This window comes from Pelophylax lessonae (assembly GCF_965119305.1).
Source record: "Pelophylax lessonae genome assembly, chromosome: 4".
Lineage (NCBI taxonomy): Eukaryota > Metazoa > Chordata > Amphibia > Anura > Ranidae > Pelophylax > Pelophylax lessonae.
This window is the reverse complement of record NC_138771.1, coordinates 630,631,641-630,651,644: the sequence shown is the minus strand read 5'-3', so window position 1 is coordinate 630,651,644 and position 20,004 is coordinate 630,631,641. Positions and strand designations below refer to the sequence as shown.

Here is a 20,004-nt window from a genome sequence, read left to right as displayed (position 1 = left end):
TACTTGGATCCCAGAACCTTCTCCGGAGTGGTCCCCACTGACACTGGGCAGACCCCCAGGGGCAATCCTCAGTACTCACGACCTGTGTAGACTTTCCTGGGACTGGACCTCTCTCGCTCTCCGCTGGTTCTCGGCACACCGGATCCCCTTCAGCTCAACTCAGCACTCTCTGGATTCTCAGGCAGCACCCGAGACATCCGCTTCCTCTGACAGGAGGAGAGACAGTTGTCCTCTCCCTCTGGGACTCTGCTGCCCGCCAAAGACAATGAGTCATGCACTCCCCTCAAACGTATATCCCCTCCCAGAATCCTCTGTGGCAGAATCTGCCTTCTGAGGTAGTTACAAGCCTGAATGTGTCCCTGATTGGGTTTCCTCCACTGCCCTATGAGAAGCCTCTCACAGGGTCAATGGGGAGACTCCACTCTCAGCAGAAACACCTGGAAGCCATGACACCCTGGCAAAAAGAAATCATGGCCCTGCTGTTAGGCAGACAAGGCCCACTATGCATTTACATAGCACCTACCTGTAGGGTGCTACACTCATATGTCTATTTCCCAAAGACAACCTCGGGATATGACGCTGAGCAAGTGCACTCAGCTTCTTTGGTCCACCATGGCAAGGCCTGTTCTGAGTGGGACCTGTCCTAGTAAACGGCTATATGGTCTTGGCCATCGTGCTGCAGCTCAGTTTCAGGGTCTTGGCAATCTTCTTATAGCTTAGGCCATCTTTGTTTAGAGCAAAAATTCTTTTTTTCAGATCCTCAGAGAGTTTTTTTGCCACGAGGTGCCATGTTGAACTTCTAGTGACCAGTATGAGAGAGTGAGACCGATAACACCAAAATGAACACACCTGCTCCCCATTCACACCTGAGACCTTGTAGCTAATTGGGCCCAATTTTGATATTTTCAATTAGGGGTGTATTTACTTTTGTTGCCAGCGGTTTAGACATTAATGGCTGTGTGTTGAGTTATTTTGAGGGGACAGCAAATTTACGCTGTTATACAAGCTGTACACTCACTACTTTACATTGCAGCAAAGTGTCATTTCTTCAGTGTTGTCACATGAAAAGATAAAATAAAATATTTACACAGAAGTGAGGGGTGTACTCACTTATGTTAGATACTGTGTATATATATATATATATATATATATATATACATAATTTTTTTAGATTTTTAATACCTGCATATTTAGATGTTTGACTGGAGTTCTGCTTTAAATTGGAAATCTATTTTTTCTTTTCTTTTTTTTTCTTTTGTGCATACTACAAGTCATATACGTTTTCTTTATTGATAAAAAAAAAAAACTAGGTCTGAATCACTGTTAACTAAACAAACCATAGCTTCACTGATACTGGATATTAGAGGTGCACCGACTGGAAATTTTGGTGCTGAAGCCGAACATTCAGCATGCACTTGGCCGAAACCGAAACAGAAAAATGACAGTTAAAAAAAAAGAAAAAAATTTATTATATATATACATACATACATACATACAGTATATGCTTTTATATATAATTGTATTATATTTAACTTTTTAATTAATATCAGGACTTTAAATAATTATGAATTTATTGTCGCCCATTATCGGCACCTTTTGCACAAGAAAAGCTTGAGAAAAACGCATTCCCTTTAAATTCTATGTATGTCTTCACACTGGCCCATTGTGCTTCTGTATTGGTGTTAAAAATCTTGCTTGCTGCATTTTTGGTCAACAATTAAAGAAAATGCACCAAAAATGCATCTCCTCGTTGAAATGCAAGAACTCATCAATAACGCAACCGTGTTACGTATTTGAAGCTTTTTTTTTAGTAAAAGGACTTATGAAAAACACACCATAAGCACAGTAATATCATGGCAAAATTGTGGTAAAATCGCTGTAGAATCATAGCAAAATTGCTTTTTTATCAATCGACAAAATGCTGAAAACACTATTTTCGGCCACCAAAATCTGGGTGCATCTCTCCTGGATACTATAGCCAGCACTCTTCTTCTGGTGCTGTGGCTGAGAGTTTCAGGTTCCATACAGTAAAGGAATCCAGTCGTACCTTTCCTCATCTCGTGTCTATTCACAAATTGCCTTGTATTCTGCCCACAGGATATACATTATTCTGTGAATGGACAGGGGGAGATCCTGTCAGTTTCTCTCTTCTCCCTCTCCCCTTGTTCATTTACAGAATGCCTTGCTTTCTTTAAACAGATGATTCTCCTAGGTAGGGAGCACTGAAATTTACTGGACAAAATATAGCTTCATTGAGGCCGAGTGACAATGCTACTGAGAGCTCCAGCTGTCATTTTGTCTATTCACAAAATACTTTGTGAATACAAGTTGTTCTTTAAATGGACAAGGGGAGATCTTTTTATTTACCTCCTCTCTCCTTGTCCATTCAGGGAATACCTTGAATTTTGGGAACAGATGATTACCCCAGGACTGGATCCCTGTTGTTGACTGAACAAGCCATAAGTTCATTGATGCTGGATACTATAGCCAGCGCTCTTCTTCCATCAAAGTGGCTGGGAGCTCTGACTCTCATACAGTAAAGGAATCCTGTCATTCATCTTCTCTTTACATCTTCCCGTGTGTATTCATAAAATACCTCACATTCTGTTCACAGAATACAAGTTGTTCTGTAAATGGACGAGGGGAGATCCTGTTATTTTCCTGCTCCTCCTCCCCCATTGTCCATTCACAGAATGTCCTGAATTCAGCTAACAGAATACAAAACATTTTGTGAATAGAAAAGGGGGAGGAAAGGGAGTGCAAATGGCAGAATCCCTGGAAAAAGAGCAATAGCTGTAGTATCCATCATCAATGAAACCATACTTTGTATAGTAACAGCAGCGATCTACACCTAGGATAATCATTAGGGGTAAATTATTTGGCTTGTCATGTGTACAATTTTTTTTTCCTCGATTTCATTTTTAATATTTATTTGTACAAAAAATATTTTACATAAGCAGTAGAAAAAATCAAATGTAGCACTGCCCCCTTGAGGGCTGCTGGATAATACAATCCCGGGTCCCCCTGGGTTACCGTTTGCAACACTGGCATTCACAATTTAACACTTCACTTCTTCGCTGAGTCAATGATCAGTCCAGGGGTTTGTAGTTGTTTTTGCTGTTTTATTTAAATTAGGAATGGGAGAAGGGAATAGTGGGGTACTCCAGATTAAACTATTCACAAAATATGAGGACTCCTGTCTGATGATACAGCCAGTCTGCTGATTCACCTTGCCACTAGGTGAATTTAGATTAAGTCTCTATCCAGAAAACTTGATGAACTAATTCTCTTCAGGATACTCTCCTAGTATCCCCTTTCACTTGACACACTGACACCCGTCCTCTGACTATCCTACTCTGGGGTGGCCCCCCCTCAGGTCAGGCCCCTAGACACGATCCCCTGTACTCACAATACTGTTTTTCGAGGGTCTCCAGTGTCTCTACCTCTCTAGTCAGTTCTCCTGAACTGCTGGGTTCAGTTCCATTCCTTTGATCCCCAGGCTGGCCGCCTGTGACCACGTGCCACCACTACAGAGGAGGACTTTGCTCACCAGCAAAAAGACCCTGCAGTACATGTGCTCCTGGCTTTTATACAGTATCTCATAATGCACTGAGACAGCCAGTCTCCACCAATCACCGGGACTGTATCAAAGCCTGTGTACCCATTGGTCAGGTTTCCTCCCACTGTCCAAAATGCCTCCCTATTGGACCAGTGTGAGACACTATCTAGACCCAATGAATCACATACTGAGCTCACTGAGCAGACCTCACGCACAGATCCTGCTCTCTGATAGGCAGAAAGCAATATAGATTTGCCTGCTGCCCCTCTAATAGGCAGACAGAGCCCAAAACTATACTTTCTCACTAGTACCTACCTAGGAGGGTGCTACACAGATATAAAACATTACTTTATAAATGTGCAAAGGGGTTAGTAAACCACGCTCAAATATAAAAATAGTGCATGGCAAAAAAGTGATCACATTATTCCATAAGTAATTGTGAGGGTATTGATAGAGACTCACAATCACTTATGGAATAATGTGATCACTTTTTTGTTATGCACTATTTTTATATTTGAGCGCGGTGTGTATTTGCGCATTACTGAGCGTATCTAACGTTTTTTTGACGTGCTGCTCATTTATTTATTTCTTTATTAATTTATTATTAATTTATCTATTTAATCATTTACCTATTGATTCATTTATTTATTCACTTATTTATCTATTTTTTGATTGATGAATTTAATTAACACATTTACATAATATTTACAAAATGAATTACCGGTAATCATTCGCGGTTATTTACGTGTAGGGGAGTATATTGCATTGGCACTTTTTCTTCACTTTATTGTCCTATGAATAGCACTAAATTTTTACTATTACTTTATAAATGTATACACTTCTAAAAAATGTAATAAAATTGACCATTATAATCTCCTTTTAAGTCCCCGTTCACACTAGGGCGACCTGAAAGGCGACCTGGTCTCCTCACAGGTCGCCGTAGGTCGCCTTCCATAGAGAAGCTGCGGACCCATTCTAATAGGAGCGACACAAGTCGCTCCGACTTAGAAAAAGGGTCCGGAGCTTCTTTGGGGTGACCCGGAGCGACCGTCGTAGACTTCAATGTTATGAAGTCCATGCCGGCCGCTCCGAGGTCGTGGCGCGCTGCTCGCACCGCGACCTCGGAGGTCGCCCCGGGAAGTCGGATCGCCCCAGTGTGAACGGGGCCTAAATGTAATGTTATTTATATCAGCTTTTGTATGGCTATGATGTATTTTGCGTGTTTTATTTATTTATTTATTTTTAATTATATTTATTGTTCTTTTAGAACAAATTGTAATTTAGGCTCACTGGTTTGTTACATGTATTTTCCTTTGTGTTAGTTTACATTTTCATTTCATTTTTTTTTTTTTGTTAGACTTCCACTGTCAGGACAGATTCTGTGTTTCTAACCAGGGAATCCATTCTATTACAGGAGACATTCCTATAAATGAAAATGGAATAAGTCGTACACAAGAGACCCCAAAAGAATTGCCAATTTCCATAATCAGTATTATCATTACCTCTGCCATTATCATGATTATTATCATCCTGATCTTGATAGTTTTGAAAGCAAAAGGTGAGTAAGCTTAAATTAAAACTATAGGCCAAACTTTTTATTTTTTATTTTAGATACAGTAAGGGAAGGTAATAACCCATGTAAGGTTTATTTTTACCATCTTTGTCCCTTTGGGGAGATTTACCTTCACTTCCTGTCCCATAGAAGAAATCTCTGCAACTAAGGGAATATCTCAGGGGCATATCAGGTCATCAGAACTAGTGTCCCCATTGCATAGTCCCCAACTGTCCCAACGGTCTTTCGAGGGACCGTCCCTGATTTGGAAAAAAAAAGTCTCTCTGTCCCTCTTTTCTCCCCATTTGTCCCTCATTTTGGTCTGATCTATAGAGTTGTATATAAAATGGACTTTTTATCTTTAAAAAAGTGTTTCACTGTGCTAAATATTTAATCTGAATTATTTTTTGTTGTATAAAGAAATAGTAGTGTATAATAAAAGCACTTGTCGGTTTAACTAATATTTTTTTTTATGTATAATTCTGCTTTAAGGGGGCGTGGCAGGGGGTGTATCCTATGACTACACACATTTGCTAATTGGTGTCCCTCATTCCCATCTCAAAAAGTTGGGATGTGTGCCATTGGAAGATTTCCCCTCTATTACTTTTCTGGGGACACCCCAAAATGTGGGATTTTCTTTTACTTTCAATGATAATGGTAAATAGAGAGGGTGATACTCCCTAACGGGGGCACAGACCGCAATAAAAATTGATTTTTTAATCCATCTCCGTTCTATCCAAAAACAATATATATATATTGCCATTAGTTATACTTTGATAGTCCCCCTTTCTCATTCTTTATTTTCCAGACCAGGTTAGCCATCTATTCACGGGTGTAACAGAAAGTCACTGCAAACTGATATAATATCCTATACAAAATTTGGTTCCCTGCATTTTACCCACTTGTTTTTATTAACCGCTTGCCGACCGCCTGCCTGCCGCAGATATACTGCGGCAGGCTGGCTCGGCTGTGCGAATCGACGTATGGGTACGTCGGTTTGCAGGAGTGATCCTGGGGGCAGCGGGGATGCCGATCCACGGGGCCGGCAGCCGTGATTGCCACAGGGCGCCCACGATTGCTCCCCGCTGAGAGAGAACACCGGTCAGCTGTTGTAAACACAGCAGACCGTTGTTCTCTCTGGAATGATCACAGAGCGCCTGTGATCCTTCTATATAGGATCACAGGTCTCTATGATCATTTCACAAGTCCCTCCCCCATACAGTTAGAAAACACTCCCCTAGGCTCACACTTAACCCTTTAATCACCACGGGGTTAACCCCTTCCCTGCCAGTGTCATTATTACAGTAACAGTGCATATTTTTAGCGCTCATTACTGTAGTAATATCACTGGTCCCCCCAAAAGTGTCAAAAATGTCAGTTAGGGGTCCGATCTGTCCGCAGCAATGTCGCAGTCCCACTAAAATTTGCAGATCGCCGCCAATACTAGCAAAAAAAAAATAAAAATTACATAAATCTTTCCCCTAGTTTGTAGACGCGATAACTTTTGCACAAACCAATCAAAATACGCTTATTGTGATTTTTTTTTTTTTTTACCAAAGATATGCAGCAGAATACAAATTGGCCTAAAAGGATTAAAAAAATTAGATTTTTTACATTTTTTTTTTTTTGGGGGGAATGTTATATAGCAAAATTTTTTTTTCAGAATAGTCGCTTTTTTGGTTTATAGCGCAAAAAATAAAAATCGCACAGGTGATCAAATACCACCAAAAGAAAGCTCTATTTGTGGGGGGAAAAAGGGCATGAATATTATATGGGTACAGCATCACAAAACCGCACAATTATCTGTTAAAGTAACACAGTGCTGAATCGCAAAAAAATGGCCTGGTCATTAAGGGGGTAAATCCTTCCGGTCCATAAGTAATTAATATATACTTTCGTTCCACTCACAAACCTAGCTGTAAAATTCACTGAAAAATAATAGATATGTCTACCATAAAATACCACAATGCACATCTTTCAATATGCTCCAGCTACAAAGCCCAGATTTTAGTAAACTTGTTTGGCTCTCCTGGATGGGAATGTTCACCTAAACCCCAACAGCATCATTAACCAATTTACCGGAAATCATACTGTCCAAAGTGTGAGGCTCTTTCCTGTAAACAATTATTGGTTTATGAGCATAAAAATAAACCAATGGAAACATATTTCTGGCATAGGAGCTAAATATAAAGGCATTGAAGATACTAAGAAGAAGTACTTTGGATGATAATGGAGCTGCAAATCCAAATTTCTAGAAGGGAATTTATGGTCATCTATAAATTTGCACCAAGTTGCAGCAAGGGCTTAATAATATCACTGAGGAAAGTCAACTACTTTTGTATAAATGCCAAATGGAAGGCCAATAAACATTTTTAAAAGCTAGGATAAGCAAGGCCACCATCTGCAGGTGATGGTTGTAGTGCAGATCTAGCAATGCATGGTTGGGTGTAATTCAAAACATAGTCAGTTTGTTGGTAAAACTTCCTGTGAATAAACACAGTGACTGATTTAAATATGTATTGGGGTGTTTACCAAGGGTAATTCTATCTATTAGATTTAATGGAAGTGTGGACCACACTTGCAGTTTATTGAAAAAATAAAATAAAAAATTGGACTTTTAAGGCCACAAACGGAGGGATAATCAACATTATATAAAATGTATACTTTTTATTAAATCCAAGAAAAATGTAAAAATCATTTACATAAAGACAAATCAATATAAGTTAAAAATATTCCGATTAGGAATATATGGGAATACAAAGGTCCAAATATGTAGTGCATAAAAGAAAGGGGGAAAAAAGCGCCAGTAGAGTGCAGTTTTAAAAGAAGGAAGTTTTATTAAAAAAGGAACAGGTGACTCGATAATGGACTCACTTCAGTGCAGTCACTGTGGTGCCCTCCCTGGTGTTGGTCAGTTAGCTCGGTGCCTGCTCTGGGTCCTGATGCGGTCCAATCATCCGGGAGAAGTCCGGGGTCTCTCAGACGACTTCCGGGTCGGATCGGCATAGGAGATGTGGAGCGTTGTGGAGGCTTCTTCCGGCTGCGTCTGACGTCACGGGGTGTCTGGGCTTTGGTGGGCGTATCCGGGTGTCACAACATGTTTCGGAGCATGCGCAACATGCTGCTGGCGGGCATGCGCTCTCCTTTGTCAAGTGTCACACTTGACAAAGGAGAGCGCATGCCCGCCAGCGGCATGTTGCGCATGCTCCGAAACATGTTGTGACGCCCGGATACGCCCACCAAAGCCCAGACACCCCGTGACGTCAGACGCAGCTGGAAGAAGCCTCCACAACGCTCCACATCTCCTATGCCGATCCGACCCGGAAGTCGCCTGAGAGACCCCGGACTTCTCCCGGATGATTGGACCGCATCAGGACCCAGAGCAGGCACCGAGCTAACTGACCAACACCAGGGAGGGCACCACAGTGACTGCACTGAAGTGAGTCCATTATCGAGTCACCTGTTCCTTTTTTAATAAAACTTCCTTCTTTTAAAACTGCACTCTACTGGCGCTTTTTTCCCCCTTTCTTTTATGATTAACATTGAGCTGCTTCGCTTACCCGGAGAGCAGCCCGGAGTGCAACCCATCCTCATCCACCCACTGAACAGTGGATCGTCCACACCAGGACTCCCCCCTCCCCCCTTACACCCGGGGTCAGCCCAACACTCTCAGCCTCCAGGCATTTGAGCCCTACTCCCCCCCAAGGCTGTTCCAGCTGACAACTCGTCTAAGTACCAGTGTCCTGCCTGAACCCCGCCTGACCATTTGCCTCTACTAGCAGCCATAATAGAGAGCAGCACCCCCTGTGAGCGCTTTAATAACATACTCTCTTTCTCAAATATGTAGTGCAGGTCTTCAAACTGACGCGTTTCACCACAGGGTTTTTCAGGGCTATACAGACCTTACATTACTTGTCTGGATAACTGCGCATGCAAGGAAAAATCCCTTCTCGGGCAGGCTCCGGGACCATATATTACAGCGACTATTAGTATTGATTGCATATTAGCCCTCACGTCCTGGAGCCAATGGGGAGGGAAAAACAAACTGATGAAAATACACAATTGCACAACTTATCGTCTATGAGGCAAGTTCCTATTAACAGGCTGTACATAGGTAATCAAGATTGACTGCACTATAGAGCCCAGAGGCCACCTGGACATACATACAATCTTCACCTACCTCATCAAACCCAGGTTTAGCAGAAGACATCCCAAAAAAGCATTCCCAGTACTTAACAGGCAGGGTGTGTCCACTCGATCGCTCACTTGCAGTTTAGTTTCCATAGGAGTGACATTTGGGTTAAAGCGGAGTTCTGGGCACAGAAACATTTTTTCAATGAACATACCCCCGGGACAGTCAGGGCTAGTACATTCCACAATGGCTAGCCTCTGATCTGTCCCGGTTCGCACTTACCTGCAAGAAGAAATACTCACTTATAAAATTTCTTCTCCAACGCTGCTATCTCTGTTGTGGGCAGCTGAAGCCAGCGCGATCCTCTTCTGCGTCCTCTTCCGCGTCTTCTTCTCCCAGAATGCGCCTTCACCGGCCAATCTTGTCACTTCCGGTGCGGCGCCGCATTCCTACACAGCTTCTGCAGAAAGGCTCAAATGGCAAAAGTGGACTCCTATATGGCAGCGGGGCATCATGTCTGACCCGGGAGCTGAAGGGTCCCAGAGTGCCGGCAAACAGAGAGGGGGGCCCATGGCAGGGAAGTATGTGTGTGAGGAAAAGGCCTTGCAAACCTGTTGTGTGTATATATATATATATATATATATATATATATATATATATATATATATATAAACAAAGTAGTGAAAATGTGGCATATGTGCTCACAGTGGTAATACACTGGTATGATTTGTACCAGGTGGGAAGGGCTGGTGTGACGGAAATATGGAATTCCGAAAGGGGTGTGAGGAGAGTGAGAAAGGAAAATGAGGGGAGGAGGGGAAAAAGGGGGGGGGGGGAAGAAAGGAGGAAGGAAAAGGGGGAGAGGAAAAGGGGGAAGGAAAGGGAAGGAGGAGGGGGGAGGGGGGAGGGAAAGAGGGGGGAAAGGAAGAAAGGAAAGAAGAAGAGGAGAAGGAGGGGAAGCCCAAAAGCCAAGAAATATGGAGAAAAACCGTGTGTGATAGAAAGTGATATGCAGGGTGAAAAGAATGAGAGATGTTGTCATTTTTATACATTATGTAATAAAATCAATTTTTATTCATACATTGTGCATGATATTCATTTCCAGCCACTGAGCATGTACCTCATACAAAGTCCCGCGGGCCAATTTCTTTGTGCTGACCACTAATGAAGGAAGCATTTATTGCTATTTCCACTGACCACTTAAAAATAGGAAATGTAATTTTACTACCACTGACCACAAAGAGAGAGCGGATTTAATGTTATTAACTATGACTACCAATGAAGGGGGGGGGGGTATAATATTACTGTCACAGACCACCACTGAAGAGTGGAGATAATGTTGTGGCACTGACCAATAATTGCAACTGTTAAAGGCATGTATCTCTGATTATAATGGTGGTCATTGAGCATGCAGGGAGGAATTGATATAACCATTTGCCACCCACCCACAGTACATTTACTACAGATGAGCGACAGCTACAGGCATGGTCCTGTGACCAGTGGACGCAGCAGGTCACACCGCTCAATACCCGGTCACTGTGAGTGGCCGGGGTATCATGTGATTGCTATGACTAATCAAAGCGATCACATGATTAAAGGGCTTCTATTACTGTAAATAGCTTCCAATAATGACAGCTTGCTTACTATTGTGATGCTGTTATTGACCTACAGTTGCCACATGGTACCTGGGCCAATCAGAGCACCCTGCACCATATGATTAGTTGTAGCCAATCACAGATCACAACAATAAGCAAGCTGTCATGAATGAAAGCCATCAGCACTGTGATCAGCACTGTTATAAGCAATAATAGTGTAAACAACACAAAAAAATCCCTGATCCCCTCGCCCAGAATAGTACAGTGTCACTATGGTGACACTGAACTACTCTGATGACAGGATGTAAAAAAAAATATATAGTTACAAATGTTGAAAAAAAAAGAAAAAAAAGTTTATTATTATTATTATTTATTTTTTATTTTTTTACATACTGTCACCAGTTAGTATCCCTTATCAACACCACACCAGTTATATGATGACACTGCACTACACTGGTGACAGTATGTAAAAAAAAAAAAAAAATGTGGAAAAAAATGGTATTTTATTTCTTACTTTTTCAAACAATTGTGAAAAAACATATATTAATCAACTCTATACAGAGCTATTGGTCCGTGTATACACATCTACGTGCACACACCTAAAAAAATAAATATATATTTTACAATAAATTGCAAAAATAAAGTGTCGATTTATCAAAATTCCACAAAAAAAATTGTGGTAGTGCAGATATCTGCAACAAATTCAGGCTATATTCCCTTGATACATTGTCCCTATTTAATGGATCCCATAAAAGTGCTCTCGTGTTCACTTCTTGAATACATGCAGGCAAATAACGCAGCGCTCCAGAGATCCACCAACACAGAAAACCCATTAGATTTATGTGACCACCCATTACAGCTAAGTAAAAAAAGCTTCTTACAGAGTGGTAAAGACCATACACTTTGACCAAATCCTTTTCTCTCCTCTTGCTGGTGTTATAATCATATAGAGTCATGCAACATAAGAAAGAAATAGAGGAAGACCGCTATAGTGTGAAACCTTAAAAAAATAATTTTACCATAAAACCACTTTTTCACATTTTTTTATATGAAATTCCCCAAAAAAAAAATGTAAAAATCAAAATTTGTTAACATTTTCGGCCAATTTGTTTTATGCTACATATGTTTGGTAAAAAAAAAAATCGCAAAAAGCGTATTTTGATTGGTTTGCGCAAAAGTTATCGCGTTTACTAACAAAGGGAAAGATTTTTGTCATTTTTGGTGGTTTTTTTTTAACGAGTAATGGCGGCGATCTGCGATTTTTTTTTGCGGTACTGCGACATTGCGGCGGACAGATCGGACCCTTGACTGACATTTTTGACACTTTTGGGGGTACCAGTGACATTACTGCAGTAATCAGTGCTATACATATGCACTGTTACTGTAAAAATGACACTGGCAGGGAAGGGGTTAACTGTATTGGACAGGGAGGGGTTAAGTGTGTCCTAGGGGCGTGTTTCTAACTGTGATGGGACATGTCTCCTATTGTAAAAACAGAGATCAACGGTTCTACAAAGTAGAATCGTCTGATCTCCATTTTTACACAGGGGAGAATGACAGGTGGCTTGTTTACATAAGCCACCCGCCTTTCTCCCGCTCTACCGACGATCGTAGTGTGACCGGCGGACATCAGGTCCGCCGGTCACACGCCCGGACTCCTCTGTGAACGAGCCGAGGCGGGCGCGCGCCTCATCGGGCGCGCGCTCGCCCGCTATTGGCTCAAAACCCGGTGACAGGCTAGTGACGTAGATCTACGTCACTCTGCCTGGCCGGGGCTGACTGCCGCAGTAAATATACTGTGCGCAGTCGGCAACCGGTTAACATAGTTTTTTTTTTAGATTTAGCAGGAATTATGCGAGTTGTTATATTTGTGTCTGATAATAGTGATTTTGTTGTAATTTTAGCTAAATATATCTTTAATATTTTCTTGAGGGGGCCCTGCCAGGTAGTCTGTACGGGGCCCCGCAATTTCTAACAGCAGCCCTGCTCTAGGGTATCTGCTTTCAGAAAATATATAATGTTTTGGGGTTTTATGTAATATTCAGGCCTAAAATTATTTTTTATACGTGTGCAAAAAAATGGTTGGGAAACGGTTGCACCTTTGGGAGCATGTTTCATGTTTCACATGTAAGCTTTGTTAGTTAAAAAAAAATGGCTCCTAAGTTGTTTAGCTGGCTTCTAGATTCAAAGCAAATTTGTCAAGCCCTGGTATAATATATACTGTATTTATTTTTTAGTTCTATCCACATAGATTTGTATACACGGACCAATACTGCTGTATAGAGTTGATTACTATACTTACTAAGGGCTTATATTGCATTTTGGATTCAGCAGCTTTGGTGTTTTTATAGATCCAAGCATCGGTGGATGGTATTAGAGTGTGACATAACAACACCAAAAAAAAAAAACTCACCATACCTCTTACTAAATACCTTGGACTGTCTACTTTCCAAAAAAGGGTAATTTGGGGCATATTTATACTGTCCTGGCATTTTTGGGCCTCCAGAAATTAGATTGGATTGATCAATTCTCAGATATACAGTCTATACCAGGGGTCTCTAAACTGTGGCCCATGAGCTGGATGTGGCCCTTTGCTTGCCTTTATCTGGCCCTTGGGGCACTATTTCACCAATTGACACCAAGAAGTAGCGTTATTCGGATAACTTTGCACCATCAATGGGGCACTATTCTTTCATTGATACCTACAATGGGGCACTTTTTGTTTCATTGATACCAACAATGGGGCACTATTTGTTTCATTGATACCAACAATGGGGCACTATTTGTTTCATTGATACCAACAATGGGGCACTATTTGTTTCATTGATACCAACAATGGGGCACTATTTGTTTCATTGATACCTACAATGGGGCACTATTTGTTTCATTGATACCAACAATGGGGCACTATTTGTTTCATTGATACCAACAATGGGGCACTATTTGTTTCATTGATACCAACAATGGGGCACTATTTGTTCCATTAAATCCAATGATGAAGCACTGATGTTGGGGCATTTTCTACTCCCAATTTCCACAATCCGGCCCCTCTAAAGCCCGAAGGACAGTAAAATGGCCCTTTGCTTAGAATTTTTGGAGACCCCTGGTCTATACCATTGTTTGTGGACTCTATAACTTTCCTACAGACTAAATATTATACACTGATGTGGGTTATTCTTCCCAAAGAAATGTAGAAGAATACATTTTGGCCAAAATTTATGAAGGCAAATTATTTTTTTGGAAATTTTATAACTGAAATATGCTTTTTTAAACATTTTTGGCATTTTTTTGTTCATATAAAACTCAGTGGTGATTGAATACCACCAAAAGTGAGCTCTATTTGTGTAAAAATATATATATATATTTTTTGGGTACAGTGTTGCATGATCATGCAATTGCCATTCAAAAAATGCCCTGGTCATTAAGGGAGTAAAACCTTCTGGTGGTACCGCTCTGGAAAGACGTCTTAGCGACGAAACTAGTAGGGCGAGGTTTAGGACACTGAAAGAGAAACACCGCAGTCAGTACAGGCAAGCTCAAATCTAGGTTGGAGACAGCCAGGAGGTTTGCTGCACTGTGTATATGCCGGATATTCTAGTGTCGGGTAGACACTATTTATTTGAATGTAACCAGTTTTACTTTAATAAATTATTCTTATACGGAGTTACACTATGTGGGTTTTGTCTCTCTCCTTCCCCTCAATATAATCTTCTCATCTGTGGGGTTACCTTCTTGAATGAACGGGACCATCGGCAGGATTGAGCAGGGTATTGAATTACACCTTGAAGTTGGAGATTGATTTTTGTAAGCGAGAGTGCTGGTTTTACCAGCTGGTTTTCTGGTGAGTCCATTTAGGGGAAAAGGTTCTGCACGGATGGTGGGATCTCCACGCATGGACACTGAAAGCACATTATTGTCTATATTGGCACTGCTGCTGCACGTTTTGCACTTTCTATCACCTGTCAGTAATTATTATGCATCATATGGACTGAATTTTGGACTTATTATTTGATAATAATTTATTCAGCTTAATCTCAGGTGTCGTTTTTGGAGTTGATGTTTGTTAAAATCTTTGACTTGCCATAATATTTAGGATATATTCTACATCAAGGTCACATTAGCATTAGCACTTTATAACATTTTTTATACATAGCACATTTTTTCCTCTTTTTCTTTTTTCTTTCACATTTCTTGACACTTCAGTATCTGAATAGTAGGATTGCACTTTACACACTATCAGGTAGTTGTCAGTTTTCATATAAATATATAAAATATAATCTATTTATTGCATATTGCACAAAATTCCCAGTGTGTGGGACATTTTCACAATATGTCTTTTTTTGCATTTTATATGGTTGTGATAGGCAGCTATATGATGTCTTTATAAATAGTCTTCTATTTATACACACATATATATATATATATATATATATATATATATATATATATATACATATTTTCACATATTTGCACTTCGCATATAATTTCCAGCATACAGGCTAATTCTATAATACATTATTTTTGCACTTTTCTCAGCTGTGTCAGACAGCTGGTATATGTTTACGATACGCATATATATATATATATATATATATATATATATATATATATATATATATATATATATATATATAATTTTTTTTTTTTTTTTTTTTTTTTTACAATAGCACAATATATATTTTGATTGTGGATGTGATATCTACACCATTGCACTAGCACTTTTGGAAATATTTATTTATTTTTCATATGGTGGTTTAAAGGATATTAGCAGTCCATCCCAGCCAGGTTTGGGTTATATAAGAATTTGCGCTAGTTTTTTCTTTTGCCTTAAAAATAATTTTTGCCTGTTTATTTCTTGCAGGTCTTCTCTGCAAAAAGAAAGGAAATACGTAAGTGTGATAATCACAGATCCTTACTCCTCTCTGGTTTTCAATCTACACCTCCTTGTTCTGATCTCACATTATTGGGCTGTATTTTCTTGAACAATTATGGCTTAAAGTGGAACTCCAGTTAACAGCAAAGTACATAAGTCAAAGGCTGAAGTTGTTATGTAGCTACTATGTTAGACTTATTACACCTTTATTACAACGTACACTGACCCACCACCAAACCGGTCATGCTGAACAATGTTACGGGCACATAAGGTTCTCCACGGCTTCTCCAGACCCTTTCACGTCTGTCACATGTGCTCAGGGTGAACCTGCTCTCATCTGTGAAAAGCACAGGGAGCCAGTGGTGGACCTGCCAATTCTGGTGTTCAATGGCAAATGCCAATCGAGCTCTACAGTGCCCGGCAGTGAGCACAGGGCCCACTAGAGGACGTTAGGCCCTCAGGCCACCCTCATGAAGTCTGTTTCTGATTGTTTGGTCAGAGACATTCACACCAGTGGCCTTCTGGAGGTCATTTGTAGGTCTCTGGCAGTGCTCATCCTGTTTCTCCTTGCACAAAGGAGCAGATAGCGGGCCTGCTGATGGATTAAGGACCTTCTACGGCCCTGTCCAGCTCTCCTAGAGTAACTGTCTGTCTCCTGTTATCTCTTCCATGCTCTTGAGACTGTGCTGGGGGACACAGCAAACCTTCTGGCAATGGCACGTATTGATGTGCCATCCTGGAGGAGTTGGATTGCCTGTGCAACCTCTATAGGGTCCAGGTATGGCCTCATACTACCAGTAGTGACACTGACCCTAGCCAAGTGCAAAACTAGTGAAAACAGTCAGAAAAGATAAGTGGGGGAAAATGTCATTGGCCTCCACCTGTGAAAACATTCCTGTTTTGGAGGTTGTCTCATTCTTGCCCATCTAGTGCACCTGTTGTTAATTTAATTAACATCAAAGCAGCTTAAACTGAAAACAACCCCCTCTGCTACTTAACTGACCAGATCAATATCCTAGGAGTTTAATTGACTTGATGCTATACTCTGATTAAAATGTGTTCCTTTAAATTTTTTGAGCAGTGTATTTAAGGTGCAGGGTATTAATGATTAAAAAAAAAATAGTGCTACAAGCAGCTGTGCTGACACACATAGCCCAGACATGGTCCACTGTTTTCATGATCAGGTTGCCAGTCCAGGGCAATGATGTGCAGCTGACACAGGAGCCAGTTCATAGAGACACTAAAACAAATGACCACAGCTTCATCACTGGGCAAAACCAAGCATAGATGGAGAAATAATACCACCATTGGTGTCTACCACACCTGCAGTGCTGATGTCAGTGGGAGCCAGAAGTACATCAGAGAAACGAAAACAACTATTTTTCAGCTGTATGAGGAAGGCAGAAATTAAATGTCCAGTGACATTTTACGCATTGACATACCTCCTTAGACCAAGTCTGTGTAGTCGGTAGGGTCACCTTATAGGCAGGTGCAGACTCCTTCCTCCACTGAAGGTGGTGCCCGACCAGAGTGGCACTACAGCCTGGAGAGGAAGTTAGGGGAAACTGGGGTTCTCTGTGGTTTCCTGGTTCCTGGAGACATTATTCTGATTGACTGCACTACTGTGTCCTGGTGACCCTTTGGCCATCTTGGGCAGCAGAGTCTTTTTAGGTCCTCCCCCCCCCCCCAGGTTTTGGTGCACATTTGCAAGTGGGTAGTTTAGGGACAGGTTATCCATCTGTCCGGGACAGTTTTAGTGGCAAAGCGTAGGGTTTGCAACTTCTCTAGAAATTTTCTGGCTTGGGCACGAGATGGCCAGGCCACATTCTGCCCCTCCTAACGAGCACTGTCAGTTCACCTGAAAACTGCTTTACTGCACACTGTTGGAATTCGTGAGTGTTCCAAGGTGGACCTTCTCCCACTGGGATTGAGTTATGAATACAAGTTACACCCGCCTACAACCTGCTGACTTGGAACCATCCACAGGCAGCTTAAGGCTCCATGTACACGGGACGCTGGAAATGGCCGTTTAGGAGCAGTTGGGCGTTTTTTTTAGAAGCCCCTGAACCCATCTACATTTTATCTTATCTGTCCATGTACACCAGGTCGTTTGCGGGCAGTTGCGTTCAGGGACTTTTTTTAGAACGCAATTATTTGCGTTCGAACGTGTGTTTCCCGGCGTTTCAAACACAAAAACGCGACCGAACGCGTCCGAACGCGACCGAACGCGATGACCTGCGTTTGGCGTTCGCGTTTTTCCATTTTAAAGGGGAATAATTTTTTTGACCTCTAGGAACGGTTCTAAACGCAAACGCCCGCTAAACGCAGGTACAAACGCGACCGAACGGACGTTTCAAACGTCCTAAAAATTCCAGCATTCAAAGGGACTTTTAACAACGTCCCGTGTACATGGACCCTAACTCTTCAGTAAGGCACAGAAGTTGATGCAATTTTACTTCAGATAAATGCCGCACAGGAAATGTTTTTCCAGTATTTTAAAGTGTAAGAATGTAGTGACTTTCCTAAGCCCTGTCTCTGCAAAATACTAACACTGACTGAGGTAACAAGGAAGAAATAGGGAGGGTCTAGCTAGGACTGAACTTACTTACATTAAACAGGAGGGAAGGACAGAGGGAAAAACCAAATCTCATAAGTAAACAAGTTGTAGTGTTCCAAAACTATTACTAGATGTCAGCATACTACAGAACCAAACCTAACCTGATGCAGTTCAATACAAAACAGAAAGAAATACATATAAGTGAGACAGAGCAACACAGCAGAGGCAAATATTGAGGTGATGGTGCCTGGCATTCAACTTATTGTTTGATTTGCTTATTTTAGTCTGTGCTGGGGATTTTTCATATTTTTTATTTACGCAACATTTATTGGTGTGCATTTTGCTTCATTGTGCGGAGTCTGACATACTTATTTTTGTTTTAGTTCTGAACATCTGATGAACACCATCCAGGATCCAGGAAAAGGTACGGCAAAGAACCTATATGAACGTATATATCAAAAGTGTACCTAATATGAAGAGATATTAAACCCAAAATCAAAAATGTAATATACAGTATATGTACTGTATATATAGTAACTTTTTTTTTTTCTTTTTGAGATAAGCGTTTATATTAAAGAATAAAAGCTGATCATTGTAAGCACCTCTGTCGGTGGTAAAGGATTTGTCTCATCTCTGTAACTATCCCATTTACTGGACAGCTTAGTCTATTAAATGACAGACTTAAGCTGGTCATACATGGCTCAGTTTTTTTTTCTTCAGCCAGCGGGCTTAACAAAAAACTCAACCAATTCTCCCATCCAAACATTCCAGGTGTATGGGGAAATCTTCCCACTGCGCTATTGTATTCTGACAGCATGGAGACTCCCCCGCTGTCAGAATACACAGTACAGTGCTGCAGCCATTGGCTTTAGACACTGATTGAGTGGCTTCTATCCGACAGGGCAGTTTAACACAATTTCATCAGTAGATCCACTACTGATCAAATGCAGTGGCCACACATGGACCAAAATCTGTCCGGTCAATGCTCAACCAAACAAATTTCAATCCATCTATGTCCAGCTTTACTGGCCTGATCCCCAGGTGAAAATAAAGGAAAAAAGCCTGTAAGAAAATAAATGCAACCAACACGTCTAAGAATTGGGAAGCTGCGTTATAATACTTTTTTTTGTTTTTGGGATTCATACCGCTTTAAAGAAAAGCTATATTGTTTTGGAATTTTTTCAATGTATTCATTATGATCATCACTAAATATAACACGTTTCATGGATTTTTTCCTATTTTGTAATCAAGTAAATATAAAATATAACATGAATATTTTGTATCATCATTTTCCTTCAGCAGATGGAGCTCCATTTCTTATTTTTAAAGCTCTTCCTGTCTGTTTTGCTAAGAAAAAAAAAATATGTTTACAATGCTCAGTAGCTAAAGTTAGAAAAATTTCTACAGGTAAAAGAGTTAGAGCAGTGCCTCGCCTCTCTTGCCCTCCCTATCTGTGCATGTGGCTCCTTACAGAGACATCAGGGCGCAGGCTTTTCTTCTCCGGGTGTGGCTGCTTTCTAAAGAAAAGGAAGACAACTTTGCACATTTTTGTTTTAATGCCTCCAGAATCTAGTTAACTGATTTAAACTAAAATGTCAATCAGGCTTTATTATATTTAGTTCTCAACAATACAGCAATATATTATTTCACAACCTAAACCACAATATTAAAGTGGAGCTTCACTCTCCCAATCAACATTGATTATTTGCAATCCTTATGCTGCTAGCATTAGTAAA

The 20,004-nt window shown here is 40.8% G+C and overlaps 1 protein-coding gene across 1 annotated transcript in view; it reads left to right on the top strand.

Annotated features, from left to right (window-relative positions):
* LOC309552859 (uncharacterized protein) overlaps nucleotides 1-20,004 on the top strand; it is a 50,549-nt gene that overhangs the window by 19,410 nt on the left and 11,135 nt on the right. Inside the window, exons 5-7 of the mRNA XM_082253770.1 lie at nucleotides 4,917-5,117; nucleotides 15,700-15,727; nucleotides 18,652-18,692. Coding sequence (XP_082109896.1) covers nucleotides 4,917-5,117; nucleotides 15,700-15,727; nucleotides 18,652-18,692 — 270 coding nt within the window. The remainder of the gene's footprint in view (nucleotides 1-4,916; nucleotides 5,118-15,699; nucleotides 15,728-18,651; nucleotides 18,693-20,004) is intronic.